General features: G+C 43.8%; 2 protein-coding genes across 3 annotated transcripts; one reads left to right on the forward strand and one right to left on the reverse strand.

The window, feature by feature from the left end:
• The first annotated feature begins 662 nt into the window (after nucleotides 1–662).
• On the forward strand, nucleotides 663–7,220 carry LOC124693629 (protein PLASTID TRANSCRIPTIONALLY ACTIVE 12, chloroplastic). Of its 2 annotated transcripts, none has more exons than XM_047227112.1 (12): nucleotides 663–898; nucleotides 1,001–1,062; nucleotides 1,158–1,814; nucleotides 2,481–2,593; nucleotides 3,103–3,365; nucleotides 3,941–4,062; nucleotides 4,321–4,398; nucleotides 4,494–4,550; nucleotides 5,285–5,350; nucleotides 5,606–5,704; nucleotides 5,944–6,079; nucleotides 6,766–7,220. In XM_047227112.1, the coding sequence occupies exons 1-11, from the start codon at nucleotides 865–867 to the stop codon at nucleotides 6,037–6,039; spliced, it is 1,647 nt and encodes a 548-aa protein (XP_047083068.1). In that variant the 5' UTR covers nucleotides 663–864; the 3' UTR covers nucleotides 6,040–6,079; nucleotides 6,766–7,220. The 2 variants fall into 2 exon arrangements, with proteins under 2 accessions (XP_047083068.1, XP_047083069.1); XM_047227113.1 differs by having other exon boundaries at nucleotides 1,161–1,814.
• Nucleotides 6,103–10,569, reverse strand: LOC124693630 (wax ester synthase/diacylglycerol acyltransferase 11-like). Its single transcript, XM_047227114.1, has 7 exons — nucleotides 10,244–10,569; nucleotides 9,534–10,127; nucleotides 7,620–7,686; nucleotides 7,446–7,516; nucleotides 7,141–7,356; nucleotides 6,796–6,933; nucleotides 6,103–6,495 (listed from the first exon to the last, which is right to left on the reverse strand). Exons 1-7 carry the CDS (start codon nucleotides 10,496–10,498, stop codon nucleotides 6,328–6,330), a joined length of 1,509 nt encoding a protein of 502 aa, XP_047083070.1. The 5' UTR covers nucleotides 10,499–10,569; the 3' UTR covers nucleotides 6,103–6,327.
• Between the last annotated feature and the right edge of the window lie 661 nt (nucleotides 10,570–11,230).

Raw genomic sequence — 11,230 nt, forward strand, 5'->3', positions numbered from 1 at the left:
AACGACGAACGTTGGCGACACACCGAGAAAAAGATCTCGTCAGATCCGAAGAAAGACGAGAAGACCAAGCCTCCGATCTGAAGGATCGACAAGCACACCGTGTCATCAACTCCGAGACGCCGCCATGAAGGTCGCCGCCGGTATGGGAGTGGAGTTGAGGAAGATTTATTCGCCCGAGCGTCACTCCCACCACCTCAACGATGCACCACAACAGACAAACCCTAACTACAAACCGAAGGAACGGGTCCCCTCCCCTTCCAGCCGCGAAACGGCAAGCGGAAGGAGAGGGGGCCAACGCCCACGCTGGATTTGGAGAGCCACCGCTTGTTGCCAGAGATGAGCGAAGCGGTTGGGGGCGTTTGCGTCATGGGAGCGAGTTCACAAGGTTTTGAGCTTGTGGATATCTTGTAAATATGCTCCACTATGTACGTGGAAGTTCTTAAGGTGTACTTTTTACTTGTGGACATTCTTATGGAAAACATAGTGGATGCCCTTAGAAGTTGGCACCTCTTACCACATAGTATTGCCAACCATTATCGAAGTAGAAGTACCCTAAACATGCTTGAACCTGGTGTCATGCAATTTGTAACGGTTTGTTTTTCTCTGAAAAGAAAATCAGCTTCCCCCGAATAACCGAAAAACCCTGTTTCAAAAACAAAGCCCTTCTTCTTGCTCGTTATCCTGAAGGGAAAACCTTGGTGCTCAGCCAGCCAGCCTAACCATGGAACACAGAGGCTAGCTCCCCACCACCTGACTCCAGATAACTCTACCCTCTCCGCTTCTTGAACCCCTCGTTGCAGCTTCCTCGTCCTCCTCCAACCCGAAGCCGCGGTCAGCACCAACCGCCGCGTCGGGCGAAGAACCATGGCGTCTTGCTCCCGCCCTTGGCTCTTCCCAGGTAACGGACCTGCTCCTCGTTTCAACCTCCGTTCTGCCCCACACACGGAGCAAAAGAATTGGCATCCTCCGCTAACCCCGCTTTCCGTCGAACACTCTGCAGGCATGTCGCCACCGCCGGCTACCTCCACCGCCGGGCCGGTTCCTCGCTTCTGCAAGTATTCGGTAATTTTTCCTACCTCGACGCCTCAAATTGTTCAAATTTACTGCGACCGCTTGCTCTCTGGGCTAATATTTCGGTTCATTCCGTTCTTGCACAGTTGGTGTTTGCTACTTTGCCTCAGCGGAGAAAAGCAGGGTCGGTCAGAACGCGGAGAGGCAGGATCAGGTCTGTCAAGGATGACTCTATCCATTTAGATCCCTCCAAGATTGAAGCGCCACCATACTCCAGTTACTTAGACTCCACGTCTGGTCAGCTCGAGCCAGCGTCCGGTGCCCGGGCAAGCATACCTGGGCAGGAGTACTGGCCGGAGGGCACTGCAGCTCGCGTGCGTGCTGCCCGCGCACCTGCACCTGTTGGGGAGTCCTCCGGGACTCCGTCTCTTGGCAAGAAGCCTGGGAGTAGGAGGAAAGGGTACAAGGGGCAGGTAGGATCGGCATCAGCAGCGGATGGTGCGGAGACCAGTGATGGCGATGGCGAGTTCATTGTGGCCACTGAGGTTCCGTTAGATGATACGTTGGAGGAGACAAAGGATTCACTGGATGAATATGTCACTTACGAGGTGCCCAAGGAAGAGACTCTGAGCGAGTATGAGATGGACAAGATGATGGGGCGGCCGCACCCTTTTGTCGACCCAGCAAAGGCGATGTTGGCAGAGGAACCGAAATCGAGCGAAGAGCTCTGGTGGAATTGGAGGAGGAAGTCTGAGACAGAAATGTGGTCACGATGGCAGAGGAGACGTCCAGATGTTGACACGGTTAGTATTCAATTCAATTGATTGCACTTGCTAATGATAGAATGCGGTCTTTTTTATAGGGTCTGTTTACCTGTCCTCAACATGGTCACTTAGTAGAATATAAGGTAGATTCACATGCTTTTACTGCACCACGATTACGAGGATTTACAGGGTAGTTTCGTAGTCTTTCTGTGCCCAACTCTGACAGCATATGCACAAGCCGCACTACGGCACACTGATGCCCTTATGTCCTGTCATTTCGTATATGCACTGTGCCAATCATTGTCAGGGTCAAGCCAGCTTATCATGCTTTTCTGATGCATCTTCTAGTGTGAAAATCGAATGTGAATGGAGTGGTGTAGATAGTAACATAAACAAGATTTTGCGGACGAATATAAGATGAATAGACATATGTGCATCTTTATAAGGACGCCCACTAAAGTAGGGGTTCAACTGAACCTCCACATCTCATATTAAATACGCCACTGGGTATACGTGCGTCGCTTGCACATGTGGCGTGTAAGCTTTATGTTGTTGTGTGTACAGTTTATTGGCTCATGGTATGTGCCAGATACAGGTTCTTCTTTTTCATGAAGTCCTAGTTCAAATCAGTATTTATGTTAACTTCTAGCTCTATGTCATGCTTCAGTTTTAATCTAAATTTTAATGCTTGTTTTGTTATGTTAGGTCTTTGCAAAGGCAATGGCTGAAACTGGTCAGATTAAAATATTCGGAGACCACCCTACAAGAACAGAAGCTGCTCTTGCCAAGACAAGAAGGCATTTACACAAAGAGGAAAGGTTGACTACTAAATTCTACTACTGTTTGCTCATAAGTCTGCCACAGCTTTGTTGGACCCTTTTATCGCAAACATGCAGTTGTGTGCACCTTTATTTGAAGGCTAAATCGTTATTGCTCTTCCCTATACTTGAAAGCCTCCTCGAAATAGGCTTTCCCCCGCTATATTAATATAACAACCACACGATACAACGAGCACTATACATGAAAGCCAGTAGCATTGTTCCATCATATTTTTAGACACTCATTTAAACGTATCTTCTGTTTCCAATTGATTGTTGTGTCATAACAAATATGTGGCAGAATATTATGGAGGTCAAATACCCACAGGTTTTTGGTCCAGTGTCCTGTTTTTTCTGAAACAGTAGAAGTGCGCTGTTCTAGTTATGAGTTATCTATGGCGTGCGATAGAATTTTTTTTCAGCATTAAATTTTCATGGTATGATTGTCAGGACAAAAGTACTATCTTGTTTTACTAGTGCCTCTTATATTTGATATGCAATAAACACAGGTTAGAAGCAGAGCAAAAGAGACTAGAAGAAATAGGACCAATAGCATACTATTCTGAGTGGGTCGAAGCATATAAACAAAAGGACACATCATGGGAAGCCATACAGAAGCACTATGAAGAGACTGGCGAAGATGAGACTACTCAACTGATAACAATGTTTCAACACCAAACTGCTGGTGAATTTCGCACTATGATGGGCACTGATGTTCGTATACAACGAGATCCTTTGGCAATGAGGATGCGTGAAGACCAAATTAAACAGAGTATATATTTTGTTGCTGAAATTCTGATTTTTTTTTATCTTGCCGAGCTACAAAGCTGCTTTTGCTGAATAGTTGTATGAAGTTGATCTTGCATTATTAGCTTCTAATAATCCTACCAGGTTTGGTCCACACCCCTAAGCTTCGAGGCCAAGTCAACAGAGCACTCTTAGCTTTAAAACTGTCTAAGCGGCCCCTCTTAAGGCATTGAATACCATTTCAGTAATCCCCTTGGCCACATTGCTGTCCACAGCGGCAAAACCATCTCAGGGCGACCTTCTACCTCTTACCGGGTTGATCCAGGAAAATAACTCACCAGTGTTGAACACAGCAATACTTATGTTTCTTCAGTTTCAGCATTCAAGTGCCACTCTTAGTATGTTTAAGAGACTTTGAACAACTGGTATTTTAATACATCTAAAATATTGGTATATGCTCTCTGCATAACTGTGTACTCCAATAAGGGAAACTACCTTGTTACTCTCATAATAAAATAGATGACATGTTATTTTAACTTATGCAGCTTTATTACGGTATGTAATAACTTGGACTTAATCATGTGATGTTCAAATATGCAGTTTGGGGTGGTGATCCTGTTTACCCAACTGTGAACTATGTTCAGGATCCTGATGTAGTGATTGACTACAGGGGTCCGGAATTTCATGAGCCTACCCCTGAGGTTATACCTTATTTGATGGAGGTATGGGATAGCATTTCCACATAATTTTTAGCATTTCACCCTGTGCCAACTAAGTTTTACTAGATTCATGGTTTTGGGTTGTTATTTCGGAGATCCATAACAGCATACATATGAATTTATAATTTATAATGGTCTTCAGTAGTATATAACACAGCACTGAACACTTAATGTTAAATCGTGTGACTTGTGTCCCTAATGGAACTAATGTTGCAGCTCAGCAATTATACTAACTTTTTTGCATTGCATTTCTCCTTTCAGCATGGGATAATGATCACGAAGGAAGAAATGGATGCACGTTTGAGTGAAGAGCAGGAGGAAATGAATCAAGACATCATGGTATACCTTAAATGCTTCTGATTTGGCTGTAACTGATTCTGTTTACAGATCTGCGAAGTCCTCTTTTACTTATCCCTGTTCTGCTATGCTGACAGTACATTCCTGAAGTCAAAGATCCCATGGCTACCGCTGTTGATATTGGAGAGCATTCTGTGAGTGTCCAAAGTGCTTCTTTTTTAGTTACACAAATGGCTCAGTCCATGCATGTCATACATGAAAAGAAAAAATTGTGAATCTTTTGCAATGTTCAAGAAATCGTTAATGTTAATTTATCGGTCGGCCTCAAAATGGAGATTAATCGCTTACCGACCGATTAATCGACTTTATCGGTCGGCCATTTATCGGCTTATTTTCCTGTAAATCCTAATTTTCAGCACTAAATTTTCTATAATATGCTATGTAAAAATAATATTAGAGCATTAAACATAAGTATTACCTTGATTCCTTGCATTTGAATCAATAAAAATGCAAAATTAGAGCTAATGCACAGTTCTACAAGACTATAGAACGTAAACATAAATTGCCAGACCGTATTTCAAAGAATTTTCATTGAAAGACGGCCGAAATATTGGCCATCAAACAGAAAATCGGGCGAAATATCGGCTATGAGACTGAAAATCGGCCGAAATATCGGTGCCGTGATAAATCAGTCGATATGCCGAAATCTTATCGGTTACCACCCAATTCACGATAAATCGGCCGATAAATCGGTCTCTCGGCCGATTTTTTGAACAGTGATCTTTTGTTTCATTATATTCATTCTCTTTCGTGGGGAGATTTCATTTGGTCATGACTGAAGATTATGTGAACTATGGAAACATTTTAAATATCCTATGTATTAAACATTGCTGCCATCTGACTATGGTACTTTCTGCTTTCCAAACAGTACAATGAAGATAGTGATGATGAGGAGGAGGTTGACAAAGCTGCAGCACAGCCTGGGTCGCTAGAGGTATCTTAGTGAACTATTTTACTGGTGGGAACATAGACATTCTGCAGTTGTCATGATAATATTGCATGTATGCTTTTATTAATCACAACAACAGAAGTATGTTAGTTTGCATATATACTTCTGGGAAGCTGGATGTTGAATATTTTTAGTAACCATCTGACACCAAATAAGTGGGATGAGATGGCTACCAAATATCAATAATTCTCCTATTCCAACGCTGATAACTCCTTGAAATCATCTTCTCTATATATATAGGATGAGGAAGATGGCGGGGATGAGGCTGAGGAAGTTGAAGGTAAAGCGACTCAGAACTGGAGCGTTTTAAAAACTACTGGACAGGATGAAAAACCAAAGGTATCTTTTATAAACACTCTTATCCTGATGGTGGCAGTTTCTTGCTGTCTTTGGCATTTAGAAACACTGAAACGATAAAGTTCTTGTTGGTCTCATTGGATATCTTACTTAAATGTGTTCATATGTTCAGTTTTGTTTTGTGAAAATTCATGGTATCTTTATATGGTGATACGTGTGCAGGGCACACAACAATAGCAACTTCTATTCCAGATGACAATGCTTGCCTTTTCTCTTTCCAGGAAAAGTTAAAGAAAGATCAGCTGTCACTTAAAGATGCTATTAATGATTCTGAGAACCTCACTGATTTCCTTATGGACTTTGAAGAAGATGAATAAATACTGCAGGCGTTTATTTTCGTCGTGCGCATGACACAAGGTGAGTAATTACTATTAGGCAAGTGTATCAAATACTCTTTATTATTTAACTTTCTGCTAAATCTGAGCAAATTAACTATAGTTTGTGCACTCTCGGAAATCCTGAGCCAGAATCACTGTATGCGCTTCATGAATTTGGCTGAGTTTGTAGGTTTAGTAGCTATACACATGTTGTACAATATTAATATTGAATGGTACAATTATTCTGTGGAGTGAAAGCATGAATATGTTGCACTGATCCAAATAGCCTTAAGCCTTCCTGTGCTGATTTCCAAGACGCGAGGCTGCATCCTTAATACGTGCAAGGGATTCAGCAAAGTCGTCCAGAAGTTCATGACAGTCTGGAAACTGTGCCTCATCCAGTGCTAGGTTTACCATGATGGTGTTGACATAACTTTGATAATTCACAGTTAGGGCCTACACAAGCAAACCAAACAACTAGTTAGTGTTGTGCAGTTTACATGTGCCATAAAGTGGGCAACTTTTGAAAACATCTTGCTATAGAAGTGCTATACATAAGTGTACTTGTACATAGATTCAGGAGTTTATTGCATTTTGTGTGTGTGTGGAAAGCTTTGTTACTTTTCTTCAGCAAATAACTTGTGATAGCAATTGTAATCTATAGCAGAAAAAACTTATGAGATTGGATGATATTGGGCACTAACATGTTAATCTATTTAATTCTAGTGCACAATCATATACATTTGGAGGACTTACTTCCGGAGGACCATAGCCGCTAGGGGCGATGAAGACAACTGGATGCCCACAAAACTCCACCTGTTCAACCGGGCCAGTCATGTTGGAGAAGGATATGGTAGTGTGGGAGATCATACGATGGAAGATAGCTGCAGCTGCCTGTTTGTTTGTTTGAGTCAGATGTTGCAATGCTGTTAGAAACAAAAACCCAGATAGCTGAAACTTTGACAGTGCAATGCTCTCTATAGATTAGACAGCAGCAAAGCTGACGGCACTGATGTTGCACTCTAGGATTAGCCAGCCAACATTTCTCTTGGATAGGTAACCGTTTGTACCGAGACAGCATAAAGGACCAAATATATGTACCTTGAGTCCGAAAAGTTTGAGTATCACTTCTGCTGCTAGGTGTGTGAACACCACCTCCAGGGAGCTCTTCTTCCTGTCCACAACCTTCTTCGCCTTGCGAACGTAATCCAGCGGGTCGCTGTGCTTGCCTATGAAGAACGGAAGGATGATGAAGCCGAGTTTGTTGCCCCATTTCACATCGCTTCCCTTGCCGGATTCTATCATGTTAACGCATGCCTGCTCATGGGCAGCGATGATTGAATTATAAAATGATCAGTCCTGCTCTTCAAACTTATTTCAGAAAATTTGAATTATTTCTGTCTTACGTGTAGGCTTGTGGTTGGCCTTAAATTGACGAGAAGTATTGAGCGCACACGTATCTCCTTGTCGGTGTCACCTAATAAACACAGGGGAGTCAAGCAGCGCCACAGTCACTATTCTGTTAGGAGCCTGCAATACATTTCTGTGTTTAAAGCAACGCTAGCTTGCCAATAGATCACCTGACTTCCGGAAGTAATAGCGTGATAGGGCAGCGTACGTGACCCCAACCAACACATCGTTAACTGTCTGCAGCGTACATGGAGAAAAAACATGGTATTTACGTGTGAGTTCTGTTGCTCGCAACATGTCAACAGACAAACAAAAAGAAGGTCCGTGTGGCATCAAAATTAACTTCTCCATATCAATTATAAATACATAAGGGGAAATTCTATTTTGTAAACTTTTGAAACCAGGCAACTCTGATCTCTCACCACTGCCAAAGTTGTATCGCACCAATGATATTATAGTTAGCACAATTTCAGAGTTAAGGCAGCTTCTGTTCAACCCCTCACTGACTGGCTATTGGCTATTTCTGTATCATAGCCTTTTTTTGTTTACCTTTTGATAGTTTTTTCTTTTTTTTCTTTCCCTTGATGTAAATATTTGTACAGGACTAGGCTTTTGCCCTTTTTGTTTTTCATCTTAATATAAAATTTTGCACCGCAGGGCCTTTCCCTATGGTAGAGCAGTTTAAAAAAAGGAAAACTTTACCAAAACATGAAAAACGGAAAAATATCTGGAACAAGAAATTATTTGGGAGAAATTCATAATATTCGTAGACAACTACAAAAGGGGTATAATTCAAAGAAAATTGCAAAATTTGTATATTCTAGTAAGCTCACAAAAAGAGGGAATAGTGCATTAAGATCAAATTTCAGAAACATAGAAAAAGCTTAAATATTATTAGAAACCCAAATAATTCAAGAATTAGCACCAAATGGTGAGAATTCACGGAAAAACACTTGTGGTTTTTGTGAATTTTCATATTAAACTTGTGATTTCTCATCATTTTTTTTTGTATTAACCATATTTGACATCAAATTGCTAAAAGGTATTTGCTGAACAAATATTTCATAACATGGATGTCAAATATGCGGGAAACAAGGTCTTTGCGTTCACCCACAATGATTAATTTTAACCCTTGACCGGTACAGTGTAACATGTTATATCGGCGAAAATATCTTGAACTATAGGTACAATTCCATTAGAAGTCGTATATATATTTTGTGTATTAGAGATATTTTTAAATATGGTGTTTAAGGAGGCACATACTATTTCACTAAAAGTCACCTTTCACATGATACAGTAGATTACATATATTCTAGCTACAACTCTTTTTTATATAAGCAAGTTGATAGCAGAAAAAAATGATCACAAAAAAAGCACAACTACTATTAAAGACTGTCAGTTTCATGAAACTATTAAAGATAATACTCCTCTACCGGAGAATGAATAAGTATATTTTTAAAAATCTTTTCTCCTAAGTCATTTTTCTTAAATTTGACCGATCTTACAGAAAAATTACAGTGCTTGTGAGTTGTGACACTAGATTAGTACCAGTGGATCTATATATTTTGAAATGTAGTTTCATGATATATTGATTTGATGTTATAGTTGATACTTCGTTTTTCTTTATAGAGTTGGTCAGATTTATAGAAGAAAAAATGATTTAAGAAAAAAAAAGAAGCAAAAGTACATTTATTCCGCTGCATACGGAGGTAGTAATACTAGTATCTTTTTTTTCCGGCGGCGGCACCGCGGGAGGCATCCCCGTCCGGCGATCCGCTGTCCGTGCTGGTGGGCGCTGCGGTGGTTAATTTGGCTCACAGGTGTCTCGGGGCGGACTGGAAAGTGGCAGCAGAGCAGCTTTGTGGCGCCCATGGCGTCTGTGTGTTGAGTCACGCGATATGACCCTCGAGGTCGGAGCGACGACGGACGAGAGGCCGGAAGTGGAACTTGGTTTGTTGGTTGTGGATAGAGTCGCCTAGACTACGGCCATATGCATGTTTGGAACGGTTTAACTTGGGTCGGATCTTTGCGATGATCAAGAATATATGCACTTGCACCTCATAAAAAGATCGAAAGGCTCTTACGCATTTCATGGCGTTCTTGACGAACTTGACGTCGTCGAGGCTAAGGCTCCGATGGACGATGCGCTTGCGCTGCGACTCAGCATGGTTCACCCGCTTGAACAGCGTGTGGGGGTCTCTGAGGCACAATATGGTCGCGAAGAAGGCCACCACGTCCACCGCGGTGTGCCAGGCGAGCACGATGAACGACCAGAGCCACGCGAGGTACGCCAGGGCGCCCGCCGAGGGGCGCGGGCGCTGGTAGATGGCGCCCGTGCGCGTCGGCAGCGGCGGCATGGCCGGCAGCCTGATCGGGTCGGCGGCGCTGCGCGTGCAGGCCATGAGGAGCGTGAGCAGCGACATGCCGTCCCCGAGGGAGTGGTGCACCCGGATCGCCGCGGTGGCCGTGGCCTCGGAGGTCGGGAAGTCGAAGAGGTGGAACTCCCAGAGCGGCCGGGACCAGTCCATGGGCAGCGTCGAGAGCGACGCGACGTAATCCTCCACGGCCTTGTCCGGGTCGGCGGCGACGGCCGCCGAGTCCAGCGCCGGGCAGATGAGCTGGTCCTCCACGTTCACCGTCGTGGGCGCCCACCGCAGGTTGCCGTCCTTGTCCGTCACCTGCACGAACGTCGGCACCGGCGATCGACGTTAGAGAAACAACACGGAACGCAACAGGGAGTACGTACGTGCTAGCGTGGATGGCACTGGCAGGCATGGTGCGATGGAGTACGTACTTGGATGCTGCGGAAGTGTGGGTAGCGCGCGAGCTGGGCCTCGATGCCGGCGCGGAGGGCCGGGATGTTGAGCGGCGTCGCGGCGCCGATGACGACGATGATGTAGAAATCTTCCACGAGCCTCGCCGAAGGGCTGACGGGCTCCCCCAGCTCGTCGTCTGGCGCCATCCGCCCGTCAGTTCCATTGTCGTCGCTCGTCGACGTGCGGACCGAGAGCGGCCGCTTCCGCAGGGTGCTGGGAGCTGCCGCCTCCATTGTTGCTGCTTAATTATTAACTAATCTATCGCTGCAGCTCGTCGGCATGGAGCGCCCATGCGTGTAAATAGTACTACTCCGTACTAGGAATGTTGGATAGGAATATAGGATATCGTGTCTGATTCTCATCTTTTGAGAGCAACTTCAATAGTAAAGCTAAAAGCGAAGTGTCATATTATCTATAGTCATCTTAGAGTCAATATGTATAAGAGCAAAAACAATAGAAGAGCCATCAACGGGCTATAAAAGAGTGTCATGTTATCTATAGTTAGCTTATAGCTAATATGTACAATAGTTAGCTATAGGAGTGTGCTATTTTTTATGTAGATGGCCCACATATCACTCTCACAAAGTACCTAGGAGCACGCGCTGCAGCCGGTTATTATCTTGTAGCTTGCTTCTCTTCTCTCTCCTCTTCTCTTTCGTCCAACTCAGCAAAACTATATTATTTTAACTATTATAGCCTGCTGATTGTACCTTATTGTACTTGCTCTAATAGTGAGCTATAAAATTGTACTACTTTATTAGTGCATGGTCCACTATTCACTCTCACATAGTGCCTAGGAACACGTGAAAAAGGGCATCTCCAACAGGCCGACGCATTTCGAGCGTCCGAAATGTCCGTTTGCATCGGCCCGCGGACGTCATGCGGCCCAGGGTGACCGTTTGCGTCGGGGTACCTCAAGCGGTGCGGACACATTTTTTTAGCGGAGACAGCGTCAAGCTTGTTAA

The sequence above is a fragment of the Lolium rigidum genome, chromosome 2, assembly GCF_022539505.1.
Source record: "Lolium rigidum isolate FL_2022 chromosome 2, APGP_CSIRO_Lrig_0.1, whole genome shotgun sequence".
NCBI lineage: Eukaryota > Viridiplantae > Streptophyta > Magnoliopsida > Poales > Poaceae > Lolium > Lolium rigidum.

Coding starts and splice junctions, on each gene's coding strand:
- LOC124693629 (XM_047227112.1), top strand. CDS start 865: ATGGCGTCTTGCTCCCGCCCTTGGCTCTTCCCAG. Junction 4,551..5,284: donor TTGATATTGGAGAGCATTCT/GTGAGTGTCCAA, acceptor CTTTCCAAACAG/TACAATGAAGATAGTGATGA. Junction 5,705..5,943: donor GACAGGATGAAAAACCAAAG/GTATCTTTTATA, acceptor TTCTCTTTCCAG/GAAAAGTTAAAGAAAGATCA.
- LOC124693630 (XM_047227114.1), bottom strand. CDS start 10,498: ATGGAGGCGGCAGCTCCCAGCACCCTGCGGAAGCGGCCGCTCTCGGTC. Junction 10,128..10,243: donor CACACTTCCGCAGCATCCAA/GTACGTACTCCA, acceptor ACGTTCGTGCAG/GTGACGGACAAGGACGGCAA. Junction 7,517..7,619: donor CTATTACTTCCGGAAGTCAG/GTGATCTATTGG, acceptor TGTGTTTATTAG/GTGACACCGACAAGGAGATA.